The sequence below is a fragment of the Miscanthus floridulus genome, chromosome 10 (genome assembly GCF_019320115.1).
Source record: "Miscanthus floridulus cultivar M001 chromosome 10, ASM1932011v1, whole genome shotgun sequence".
NCBI lineage: Eukaryota > Viridiplantae > Streptophyta > Magnoliopsida > Poales > Poaceae > Miscanthus > Miscanthus floridulus.
The window spans coordinates 26087052-26100185 of NC_089589.1; the positions used below are offsets into that span (position 1 = coordinate 26087052).

The following is a 13134-nucleotide window of genomic DNA, read 5'->3' on the forward strand; positions in this document are numbered from 1 at the left end:
ACTAAAACTACAATGCACTTCAGTAACATAATTATTTCGTGATCGTACGCAACTAAAACAGACAAATCATTCTTCTGTTGAATATCAATAAGCTTCTCCTGCTGGCTCACTGCCTCATCAGCAGCAGCCGCTACCTCAAGCGCACCCAAATTCTGCACGTATGTAGCATAATCTTCCTCCCAGTACCAACCATCACATCCATTGTCCTCCCACTGTAATTAAAGCCAAAAAATATTTAGTCAAAAATATTCAAGAAAAGCAGGTCAATTAGCCATAAAGATAAAATGCGTAAGAAACTCACATCGCGATCCGGGCACTTGTAGAAAACACGACCCTTGTTGGGTCCCTGTCTCTTGACTCGGTACTCCATCACAATCTTCTGCTTACACTTGCCGCAGATAATGAGAGGGAGTTCTGGCCTCAGTCGTTTCGCAACCGAACAAGAGGCCGATGATCCGGTACCAGTTGTCATCTACTTTCTATACTTATTTTTGCAAACTAGTGTAAATTTCATATTTTCTAAAATGATATATTTAAACAAAACTAGTACGGATTTCACATGTTTCAATAAATAACCATCCGTACTAGTTGATCTTGCTTACGTGATCATCTCGGCCAGCATTTCTCCACCGGACGGCACCGTACTTGACCAAGGAAGAGCTCCGATTCTACGAGAAAGGGAACACGGTCTTCCACGACCGTTGCCGCTCTCCCTCGTAGCATCAAAGTTCCTCCTTGACGTCCGTTACCGCTCGACAGAGAACATATTGGCCGAGCTGAACACGGTCCGTAAGTTCAACTAGTATGGATTTTCTATAATTTTCTAACTATTTACTAAGTTTTTCATTTCATGGAAAATTTAATTCTAAAAAAAGGCATGATTTCTAAGTAGTTCATTTCATGGAAAAATAATTCTAAGTGACCTGCTCGATATCGGCGAGCTCGCGGACGTTTAGGTTGCCAAGGATAGTAACATTTGTAGATGACATTTGTAGATCTGAAGTTATCAAATATCCATCAAATTATAGCTCAAAAACATGTTTCAATAAATAACCATCCGTACTAGTTGACATTGCTTACGTGATCAACTCGGCGAGCATTTCTCCACCGGACGGCACCGTACTAGGCCAAGGAAGAGCTCCGATTCTACGAGAAAGGGAACACGGTCTTCCACGACCGTTGCCGCTCTCCCTCGTAGAATCAAAGCTCCTCCTTGACGTCTGTTACCGCTCGGCAGAGAACATGCTCGCCGACTTGAACACGGTCCGCAAGTTCAACTAGTACGGATTTTCTACAATTTTCTAAGTTTACATATAAAATCATAATAAAGTCCAACATATAAAGTTACACATGCATCTACATCGCAAAATGAGATAAGCTACTGATAAAACATAAGAGGATTAAGTTTGTTACCTCCAAAATCGAAGAGCAACACCAATGGAGGGGGAGAGAGCAAGAACAGCAGCAAGCTGAAAAACAGAGGCAGTGAGTTTGAATGGAATGGCTCGGGGAGGAAGAAATGAGCTGAATTATAGGCCGGGATTATTAGTCCCGGTTAGGGGTCCAAACCGGGACTAAAGATTAATCTTTATTCCCAGGGCATCACCCAAACTGGGACTAAAAGCTTACCAGCCGGGACTAAAGGCCCCTGCCCCGCGGACGACCGTTGGGCAGGGACCTTTAGTCCCGAGGACAAAAAATGCCGAGGCTAATGCCAAATTAGGACATCGTTCTAAAATCTGTTCTCTAGTAGTGTTAGCATATGTCTGCGCTAATACAGAATGTTATGAACAAGATACCTCTCACGTCAAAGAAAAATACTTGAGACGACCATTGCAGCAATTGCTACAGTATTTACAAATATGAACATAAACATGTTGAAGGCATAGATAACGCCAAAGGGATACTGCTGACTGATGCGCTTCTTGAGACACCTTTGTTGTTTCGAGAAACCACCTACCACAAACTGCAAAACTCCTACAAACGATCCAGGCATTGCAAGTTTTGTGAGAAGACTTATCAGGACATACACCCCAGCGTAGATCAGCTGATATAGAAGAGACTTCATAGCTTTCCTATCACTGCTTGTCACAGCTGATATGGCCTCAAAAAAGGCTAGCATCATGCAGATGAGTGACAGCCAAAGGAAGTGCATGGACATAATGAAGCCCTGCCAAGAACGATGAGACCGTGAAGCACCCCCATAAACAAGTAATATCGTCGCCATTACAGATGTGGTCATGGCAATGGTGTCCAGCACTAGGAACGCACTGTAAGTGTGATTCCCGTTCAGATTTGCTTTTCCGTCTGATCCATATGAACCAGGCACGTTGAATGCTGCTGAGAAGGCGACTGTCGCCACAAGGGTGGAAACAATTGCGAGGTTTTTCGATGTAGCTTCTCGCCATTTCATGATGTCCTGTCCGTTCCATTTGTTTACATGGTCTTGCCTTTGTGGCTTGAACTGTGCTCCATAGACAAACAGCGTTACCACTAGCCTTGCCTGCTAGTTCACAAATGTGTCATGGACATGAGGACAGGTTAGTTCAAATGAATACAATATGTACTTTTTTATATAAAACACAATCTAGAATTTTGTAACATTCCCTAAAAATAGAAGGATGGAAGTATTACTTACCATTAAGTAGAAACCCCTTGAGTTTTCTATCAGATCAGATGGGGTGTGGCCGTCATTGTTCATGATGTGAACCTGCATTTTTCCACTGGATAAAAGCTTAGAAACCACTCTGTATTCCCCTGCCTGCAAAGCTAAATGTAATGTTGTATTCCCTTCCTGGTCTTGCTCATTCAAAAGATATTCCAGCATTTGGTTTTTTATGACATAAGATATAATGGAGTGGTGGCCTCTCATGGCTGCAGCGTGTAGAAAATTTCTGCCATGGTTGTCACGAATGTCTGAAGACGCAGGGTGGTATTGTAATAACAAACGGACTGCAGGTAAATGGCCCATCAAAGCAGCAGCATGAAGAGCCGAGAGGCCTTGGCTGTCCTGCATGTATGCGGTGCTGGGTGGTGCATGTTTTAAGATGTCTTCGATTATAGAACAGTCACCACTGGATGCAGCAAAATGTAATGGGCTGCTCTTGTTGCTATCAAGGTCGCTTGCAAGTGTTGGTCGCCATTGCAGTAGCAAAGAAACCATTTCTACAAGAAATGAAAATTTTCATATTAATGTTAGTAGGCCTCAACACATAGTTCAATGTATCAGATGATGAGTTAGAAAAGGATGAAACATATATATTATTGATTTTGTTTTGAAAAAAAAAAGTCCATCTATGTCTCTAGTTGCAACCATGTTACTACTGTTAGCCATGTTGCAATAATTGTAATGTTACACATTACAAACACATTCAGCTCTATTCTCAACTAGCATATATGACTTCAGCTTTATTTGGAGGAAAACAACTTTAAAATGTGGAGCCATCCAATGTTGCCATGTTGGCCTCATGGAACCTCGTGAAGCAACAGAGAAGAGGGTTGTAAGTGAATAATTGCCGATTGAAGATGTCAATAGTTACAGTTCATTTTAACTTTGTTTTAAACCAATCTTTTTAAAATTTGATCAAGTTTCTATTAAAATACACTAACATCTATAACATTAATTAACTACTTTTCACTAAATTCTCCATGTCAATTTATGTTTCTAAAAACATGGTAAAAATTTTGAGAAAATTGACTTAGGATAAAGCCAAATCAAGTTATAACTTGATACGGTGGATGTATGTTTTATCTTAACGCTAATACTCCTTCGCGGGCATCCATCCTGCATCCGCGCCCCCGGACACTCCTAGCTGGGCCTGTTTACCGGCCACGGGCCTGCTCCCACCTTCAGTTCGTCCACACCATTATTTAATTAGCGACGTGGCTCATTCTCATCCACATGACGGACACGCGGAGGCACTCCACTTTCTGCCTAGCCACGCGACACGCGCACCCGGGCCAGCTGCTCCCAGACGCAGCGGCGCTGGTGCCAGCACCGGTCGGCGCGGGCTACTCCAGCTTGGCGAGTGCGTCGAGCTCGTGGCACGTGTGCTGTGGCAGCCACCAGGCGCTGCATCTTGAAGGCCTTCCAGTACATCTTGGGCGGCGTAGCGTAGCCCGTGCAGGTCGTCGCCGCCGGAGGAGGAGCCTTGCTTGATGAGCACGGCGAAGAGGGTGTCGAAGCGGCGGAGCAACGTGTCGGCGCAGCGGGCGGACAGGCGTGCGACGGTGTGGGAGCAGGTGGAGCTCGACAAAATCAGCTCGTAGCCCTGCGCCGCGCCGTGCACCGGCTGCCTAAGCCCCGCCCCATCTCCCACCACAGTTCCCCACCAGGTAGGCCATGGCCGCAAGCGACATCGTGTTTCAAGTGTTTCAGTAGTTTTAGACTTATGTTTCAAGCGTTTCATCTGAATGTTGCAAAAGTCGATCTGGGATGGTGCATATGTTGCAATGACAATATACGCATGTTGCAAGCATATGTTTTCGAGTGTTTCAATTGTGTCAAAAGTATGTTTCAAGTGTTTTATCATGATGTTGTAGTAGTATATCTGGATGTTGTATAACATGCATGTTTTAAACGCATATTCCAAGTATTTCAGGTGTTTCATACGTATGTTGTAAGCGTTTTATCTTAATGTTGCAAAACTAGATCTGGATGTTGCATTGCTATGGCTATACACGCATCATGTTTCTAGTGTTTCATCTGTTTTCAGTTGCATATTGCAAGTGTTTCTCTACTGGATGTTTCAAAAATAGATCTAGGGGAGCACATGTAGCAATGGCCCCGGTGGCTTGCGGACAGCGGCCTACCATAGCCGCATGCTATTGTTGTTGGGGCGCCGCCCGTGGGTCACTGTGCGGGTGCCTGAGGCCGACAGACACCTCCCGGAGCGCATCCACAGGCAGGGTGAGGCGGGCGCGACTGTCTGTTACGGTCCGTCGGGGTAATGGTCCTCCTGTTACGCGGGCACGGCAAAGCACGGGCGCACACGTTTTACACTAAGCATGCGCTAGGCAACGATAATATTCTCGTGAGTGGCGGGCGTGGTGCGGGCGTCCGAATGCACGTTTGGACACATTTTTGTCCAAACGTCCTGGTGCTAGACCCTCCCTTTATCTTAATGTAATCAACTACTCCCATCCTGGTTGGGTCGACTATCATTACAATAGTTGAAAATGTGAAATACATACTGTTGATTATTTATCATGTCACAAAGATGGCGTTGTTTCAAACAAAGCTGGAGAGCCACACCTACTCTTCACATTAACAAAAAAAACAACAGTCCAAGTTGAATTGCGTGTTCTGGCTTACTTATCTTTCATTATTTTTTAAGTTATACTAACAAATTTGTCTGTACGTTGCAACGGGTGAAATAAATCTACCTCTTATGTTGACACATTCGTGAAGGTATATGGAATTACGTTGGTTTAGTAAGGTTTCATCTAAACTTGTCGTTATTTCGGAGATTATTCCAATTTGCTTATTGCGATGTAATATAATACATTTTTGTTTTTTTTTTCTTTTTCTCCTTTTATTTTTTAATTTATTTTCTTTCTCACTTTTTTTTTTTCTTTCTCCTCATTCCAATCCGGCTGGGCCTTATCCACAGGAGCAGGAGCCTTATCCACTGGACGCAGCTTCTCGCTGCAATGGCCTGGGCAAGCCCGTCCCGCCTGCACGCCGGGCCAAGCGGCGCTGCCGCACTGCACGCATCGCCTCAACCAACGCGCGATGGCCGATGGAGTCCGTCCGCGTGCCTCCGTGCCCGCGCGTCCGGCTGCGGCAAGCCGAGCGCCGAGGAGACAAAGCACAAGCACAAGAAAATGTATTTCATTCCCACATCCCAATCGATCGAATACAGATGAGAAGCGGCAAGCTGCTCCGCAATCTCCTTCCGTGCCTGCCCAAATTTACCGATACCTTTCCACCAAATCCGGCCAGGATGCGGCGCAATCGGCGGCCACGGACCCCCCAGTCCGCGCGGTGTCGTTCGTTGGTGGCCGAGCGGGACTGGCTCGTGCGGGTCAACTCGGAGTTTGCCTCCCCGCTCCGGCAGCTGGGCCCTCGCTTCGTCGCGGTTCCCCTGCGTGCGCCTCTACCTCTGGGCGTCGCGGTTCGGCCAGCACTTCGCGCAGGACCGGTCCGTGAGGCGCTGTGGCAGCGCGGGCCCATGGTACTCTCCGGTGGTCTAGATTCAACTCATTGGCTCTTTCGATTTCGTCTGATCTTGTCCGTGCTACAGAGAATTGGATATCTATGACTCCAATCGTTACGCTTCGCACTTTTGCATTCTAATCATTGGGCTTCGCACTTTTGCATTCCCATTAGCCATTTAATTTATACGTCATTTAGTGTATTTTTTCTCTTTTCTAATCTATGTAAGTGTATTTCCCACCTAAAAAGGACATTTCTACCCTTATGGGATTTTCACGCGTGCATGATACCCTTAGATAGCGACGGACGTTTCGTCTTGTGACATGAACTTGTTAAGGCCAAATTCGTGGATTTGTGAGATGAACTTAACATTATTTTGCTTCTTCTTGTGTGATATGCACAGAATTTTTATGCCTATATTTTTTATTGTGCTGAGTACTTCATGTCTGACAAATTTTATGCCTATTTTTTTTATTGTTGCCCAGGCGGCGCCGGCCGGCCGGCCGGCCAGCCAGCACAGGCGGCGGCGACCAGGCTGCTTGCCTGCCCAGGCGTACAGGCTCAAATATTCAATACGTGCTCCAGGCGTACAGGCTCAAATATTCAATACGTGCTCCAGGCGTACCATCCTGGCGTGGAAAGAAAAACGGAGTACAACTCCATGTTTGACACAAGGGAAAAGTAAACATGGAAAATTAAAAACATGACCGTTATAGGGAAAAAATAGAGTAAAACTATTGCTATTTGAGGATTTTTCTCAACTTATTATTTTCTCTCCTCAGATTTGTCTAATTTCGATTTTTATTATCTTCTACTTGGATTAGGATTAGGATTATGATTCTAACTATCCATATTACCTCAAGAACATATATTTAAGTCGTGCATATATATCAGGAGGGCTATAGATAGACTAACAGACATAGTTTTCTATTCCTATTTAGTTTATTCAGGCTCGGAGAGATCTATTTGTCCTATCTATCTAGGGTTATATAAGTCTAGACGCAAGAAACTCTCAACTACCGGTAGTTAGGGAAATGTAGACGAAAAAAAATGGATGGACGAAAAAAATAGTCGAAAATGTTGTCTCTTTGTTATTAGGTATAGATATAGATAAGTTTGACCAACCCGTCCACGTGACACATCAAATCGTCAACTTGGTTTGTCAATTCAAGAACATTGACTACACACAACACTAGCTTCGTTTCAAAAAAAAAAACACACAACACTAGCTGTTTCGTCTTCATAATTAAAGTAAACAATGTTTTTTCATTGGCTATGCATCTTCTAAGAGACATGGATGGGGTTAATTAGTTATTAATTAATTAACTGAAAGAAGAAAAATTAAAGAGTGAACGAATTGACCTGAACTCTGGAGAACAGCAGCGTGCAGCGCGTTCTGCGACATGGGCCCGGCGGCAGCCGCGTCGTCCCCGTACGCGACAATGGCGGCAACGGCGCGGACCGACCCGCTGACCACGGCCAGGTAGAGCGGCGACACGCCGGCGCCGTTGAGCTCCGCCGCCAGGCCGGGCGCCACGCCCATGAGCGCCTCCACCGCCGCCGCGGCGCCGCGGCCGCCGTGCCTCGCGGCCACGTGCAGCGCCGTGTCTCCGGCCCGGTTCTTCGCCCCGAGCACGTCGTGCACGCCCCGCAGCCGCAGCCGCCGCCGGGCCTCCTCGACATCGTCGTCGCTGTCATCGTCGTCCTCCCTGCTGTCGATGAGCCGGACGATGACGGCGACGGCGTCCGCGTGCCCCGCCCTCGCCGCGAAGTGGAGCGGCGTGTCCTGAGAGGAGGTCAGCGAGGAGAGGAGGTCCCGGTCACGACGGGCGAGTTCGGTGATCAGGCCGCAGTGGCCTTGCCCGGCGGCGATGTGGAGGAGCGTCCGGTGCTCTGCCGTCACCTCGCGGGTGCTGCAGCTTCGTCCGGGATGACTGGCTGAAATCCAAGGTGAATAAACTGAACTTAATAATTTCACCATTCATGATTTAATTTGCTTGGAGTAAAATTAGTGTACAAGACTTCTTCTCCTGATTACTACGTGCATCATATCTTTGCCGGATTTTTCAAATGGATTGGAAGGCTAGACGATGTACCATTCGCCGGCGCTGCTGCTGGGGGTGGCCGACCTTTCCGCGCCGCCGGCGATGCTGCTTGTCCACTTCCGGTGAAGATCCTGGTGACCTCCTCCGTCCGCCCCTCAAACGCGGCGACATAGAGTTTGGAGCACATGAACGTGGGTGCGGCACCCTCCTCCATATGTACGTTGTGTATTTTTGTGTGCAATTTTTGTATTTTGGTCTTTTTGAAAACAATTTTTACAAATAGACCTACGGCAAAACATTTTCTGAAAATAGACCATTTTTAGACGTCTTAGAACATGACGCCGAGGTATGAGGGTCGGCGTCGACTGACACGACGCCGAGGTATTGCCACGTCACGGACGACCGGGGTCGTCGGCGACACGGTGGCGCGTGGGGTCCGCGACGTCGGCGTCGTGTCAGCCAACGCCACGGGCCCAACCTCGGCGCGGCTGGACTGCGCGCCGAGCTATTGGCACCATCCGGCGCGCGGCCCAGGCGGCCCAACAACGCACGGTGGCCCAGTAGCTCGGCGCGGGGTCACTTAACGCCGAGCCACCAGACCTCGGCGCGGCCCAACTCAATGCCGAGGTCTGGTCCCTTGAGGCTATGCCGAGGCCCCCTTCTTCTTCGTCCCTCTATTCTGAAACCGCCGGTCTCCTCTCTTTCTCTTCTCCCCCACGCCGCCACCAAACCCTAGCCTCCAAAATCGACCCTAGGTGCCACGATCTCGGTTCCCGAAGCTTCCTCGAGGTAATGGTCCCTCCCCTCCTCCAATCTATCCGCGTAGATGTGCTTGCATTGTCCCTAATCATGTGAAATCATGGGTGTATGGTGTTTTGGTATATTTGTGTTTGCATTTGCAAAATGTATGGCTTAGGATGATTGAGTGCATTGTTGTTTAACTGTTTTGTGTACTGAACATGTTAGGTTAGTTTGGTTTATAGTTATTTTGGTCATTAGGGTTCTTTGTTTATTGTAGGTGTCATTAGGGTTAGTTATTTGTTGGTCATTAGGGTTAGTATGTATTTTAATTATTTGTTGATCATTACATTTTAATTTTTTATGACTAAAAATGATTATGTTGTTGGGGCTGAAAAAGATAAAATGATATATTTTAGTTTCTACTTATTGGATTGAAACTCGCATGATATATTGATATGTGACACTACTTGTTGTGTGATGGCTGTAGATGGATAAATTAGTGAGGTTGCATCATGGAGGCCGTATTGTTAGGACAAGAGATGATAGTTTGGAATTTCTGGACATGTGTGAGGAGTTGTTGATTTTTTCTGAAACACCATATTTGACCTAGTTAGTGGAGCGAGTGAAGGTTAAGTTAGGCTGCAATGAAGGAGACGTGCATGTTCAGTTTGAAGGTGTCGTAGATGTTGGGTCATCGAAGGGTCCTCAGATCAAGCGGTCGCTCAAAATTACAAGCGAGACTGAATGAAATGATTACAAGGCAGTTGTATTGGCCTCAGAAATACGATCTTTGGATTTAGTGGTAAGTAAGGAGTCCGGCTTAGGAAATGATAATTTCGAAGCATGGCCATCTTCCCCCGCTCACATAGGTTATGGTCCTTTGTCTGAAGAAGAAATACTTGTCACACAACTAGGCTACGGTGGAGATGAGGAAGAGAATCCGGTTACCGATGGTGAGGACAATCATGATAGTGATGAAGAGGATGATGATTATATAATTGGTGATGCAGAAAAAGGTTTGGACGACGCTAGCGGAGACTTTTCTATTGAGGATGAGTTTAGCGACGAAGATGATCTTAGTGGTGAAGAAGACTTTGGTGATGCTAGGGCTACGAATCGTTTTGACATGGAGATAGCTAGAGATGATGAATCCTTCGTAGAGAAGATAGCCAAAGACTCTGATAACGATCGCCCTGTTGGTCGTCTCAATTTTAGGGAAATAGTGATATTGTCTAGGGTCTTGTCTTGGAGAGATCCACTAGTTGGTGATTTCGAGGACCTTAGCCATGGTCACAGTCGGAGGTCCCTTCCTCACCCCCTTTCCTCTCCCTCCGCCGAAACCCTTTCCACTCGAGGAACCTCCGCTCGACATTTGCTAAAACTAAACCAGAAAATAAGTTGTGTGGATGTGGAGCAAGACATAGAGCACTATATATAGAGATGAAGGCAGGTTCACCATGAATGCTACTTGACAAAAAACTTGTGTGCATACTCATTTATTGAATCTGCAAAGGCTAGATGCTTCATCTGAAAAGCCTACAATCATGACTGGTCATTTCATCTAAAAAGGCTACACCTGTATTTTGTCACTTCATCTAAATGCAGTACATCACTCTGATATTAATTCATTGCGTATACGGATACAATAGTAAACGAATCTAGACTTTTTAGCGAGTTTTCAAATAGACTTTTCAATGACTGCAACAGTACTTGTAGCCCTTTCAGTGACTGCAACAACACAAGTAGCCTTTTCAGTGATACAAATAGTAGCACTACAGTCTAGGATAGTTAACGAAGTACAGGGCTACACGACATCGCTCGTGAATAAACCAAATACCTACTGAGTGCAACGAGACCACTTTCCCTTCCTCTGGGCATCGGGATTCTCCTCCATCGCTGCCTTCGCTCGGCGCACACGCTCAAGCTTCTTCTCCCTCTCCGCCCTATACGTAGCAACACGCCTCCTTTCCTCCTCTTCCTTATGCTCCTTTTCTATAGCCTCCTGTCTGTGTCTCTGCTCAAACCTCTCCTTAACCTCCGCATCCCACTCCTTCAGGTCTTCTAGATGCTGCTTGTCCGACTCCTTGATCTCAGTGTCAATCCACTGCTCAAAGTCACACAGTGGTAGAACGGTCTGCAAGAAAAACAAATTGTTACAAAACAAATAAATAAGCAATACTTAATATCACAAGAAAATTAATTAACACACAATAAAAATTCCTCACAAACGATGCACGGCGCTGTTGCTTTATAGGTTCCCATGCATAATTGGAACACATCCAGTACCTCTGTCTATATGTTTCCTCATCTTCAGAGATGTCTACCTTGCAAGGATCACCACAAAAGCACATTGGTCGAGGAACACCTTCAGGGAGAGGTTTTAGGTCGTAGGGATTTGCCCTCTGGCGACCATAGCTACAATTGAAAGAATTTAGTCATATTAACGGAGAACCAAACCTAAACCTAGGGTTTTCTATTTGTTGCAGAAATAATGAATAAACATTGGGATTACCTTTGAATACGAGCTTTACCACGCCTTGCCATCCTAACATTACATAGAAAAAAAATCAATCCAAAGTATCTTGCAACGAATGTAAAGCTACTAACACTAAATCACCATACCTCCCAAATAAGCTTTTTATTACAAACCCTAAGCAAATTTCAATCCCAACAAACACATAATTTAACTCAATGATTATAAACCAGAACATATACAACAACAACAACAACCATACATTTGGGTCATTCAATCATTTGAACCACCATACATTGCACGAATGACATGAACACGAACCAAACCTATAATGCCAAGTTCAAAAACAACCGAATCTAAATGGATGAAATGAAAAAGGGGAAAGAGGAGTACCTTGGCAAAACGCCTTGGTCATAAAAAATTGAAATGTAATGACCAACAAATAATTAAAATACATACTAACCCTAATGACCAACAAATAACTAACCCTAATGACACGTACAATAAACAAAGAACCCTAATGACCAAAATAACTAGAAACCAAACTAACCTAACATGTTCAGCACATAAAACAGTTAAACAACAATGCACTCAATCATCCTAAGCCATACATTTTGCAAATGCAAACACACATATACCAAAACACTATAGACCCATGATTCCACATGATTAGAGACAATGCAAGCACATCTACGTGGATAGATTGAAGGAGGGGAGGGACCATTACCTCGAGGAAGCTTCGGGAGACAAGATCCGGACACCTAGAGTCGTATTTGGTGGTTAGAGTTTCGTGGGGGCCGTGGGGGATTTGGGAGATAGAGAGCCGGCAGTCTTTAGAATGGAGGGAGGAAGAAGAAGGGGGCCTCGGCGCGGCCTCAAGGGACCAGACCTCGGCATTGAGTCGGGCCACGCCGAGGTCTGGTGGCTCGGCGTTAAGTGACCCCGCACCGAGCTACTGGGCCACCATGCATTGTTGGGCCGCCTGGGCCATGCGCTGGATGGTGCCAATAGCTCGGCGCGCAGTCCAGTCGCGCCGAGGTTGGGCCCATGGCGTTGGCTGACACGACGCCGACGTCGCGGACCCCACGCGCCACCGTGTCGCCGACAACCTCGGTCGTCCATGATGTGGCAATACCTCGGCGTCATGTCAGTCGACGCCGACCCTCATACCTCGGCGTCATGTTCTAAGACGCCTAAAAATGGTCTATTTTCAGAAAATATTTTGCCGTAGGTCTATTTGTAAAAATTGTTTTCAAAAGGGACCAAAATACAAAAATTTCACTATTTTTGTTGGAAGCCTGCGTGAGCTTCACAAGTGCGCTCATGCCATTACCCGTCCAACTTACGATAGTAGCATGTTCAAGAGATGGGACGACGAGGAGATATGGTGTACTCTGTTTTCTTAGTCCTTGTCGGTTTTTTTTGTTAGACAACCACATGTATAGTATTTAGTATAAAATATATGCTTTGTTGAAAATGATACACATATATGGCATGCAATCACTCAACAATGAGACCATATGATGCATATTATCGTATATATATTTATCGGGACAACTAGCACCCAGACGTCTGGCCCGAGGACACATCGAACACAGCTCGGGGCCATCCGATTTGAGGAACAGGAGTCGTCGGATCTCAGCGCATAACAGAGAAAATGAGTTGTAGGGTCGAGATGGCGACTAGAGGGGGGTGCATAGTCGTTACTAAAATTAATC

General features: G+C 45.9%; 1 protein-coding gene across 1 annotated transcript; it reads right to left on the bottom strand.

Moving 5' to 3' along the window:
• Positions 1–1807: 1807 nt before the first annotated feature.
• Positions 1808–8428, bottom strand: LOC136488268 (ankyrin repeat-containing protein At5g02620-like). The gene is made up of 4 exons (XM_066485263.1): positions 8254–8428; positions 7520–8095; positions 2639–3165; positions 1808–2503 (listed from the first exon to the last, which is right to left on the bottom strand). Exons 1-4 carry the CDS (start codon positions 8414–8416, stop codon positions 1808–1810), a joined length of 1962 nt encoding a protein of 653 aa, XP_066341360.1. The 5' UTR covers positions 8417–8428.
• Positions 8429–13134: the final 4706 nt, after the last annotated feature.

Excerpts from the sequence above, each read along its gene's own strand:
- LOC136488268 (XM_066485263.1), bottom strand. The coding sequence starts at position 8,416 with ATGGAGGAGGGTGCCGCACCCACGTTCATGTGCTCCAAACTCTATGTC. Across the intron at positions 8,096-8,253 it reads AGCAGCAGCGCCGGCGAATG|CCAGTCATCCCGGACGAAGC; the intron begins GTACATCGTCTA and ends CTTGGATTTCAG. Across the intron at positions 3,166-7,519 it reads TGCTGTTCTCCAGAGTTCAG|AAATGGTTTCTTTGCTACTG; the intron begins GTCAATTCGTTC and ends CATTTCTTGTAG.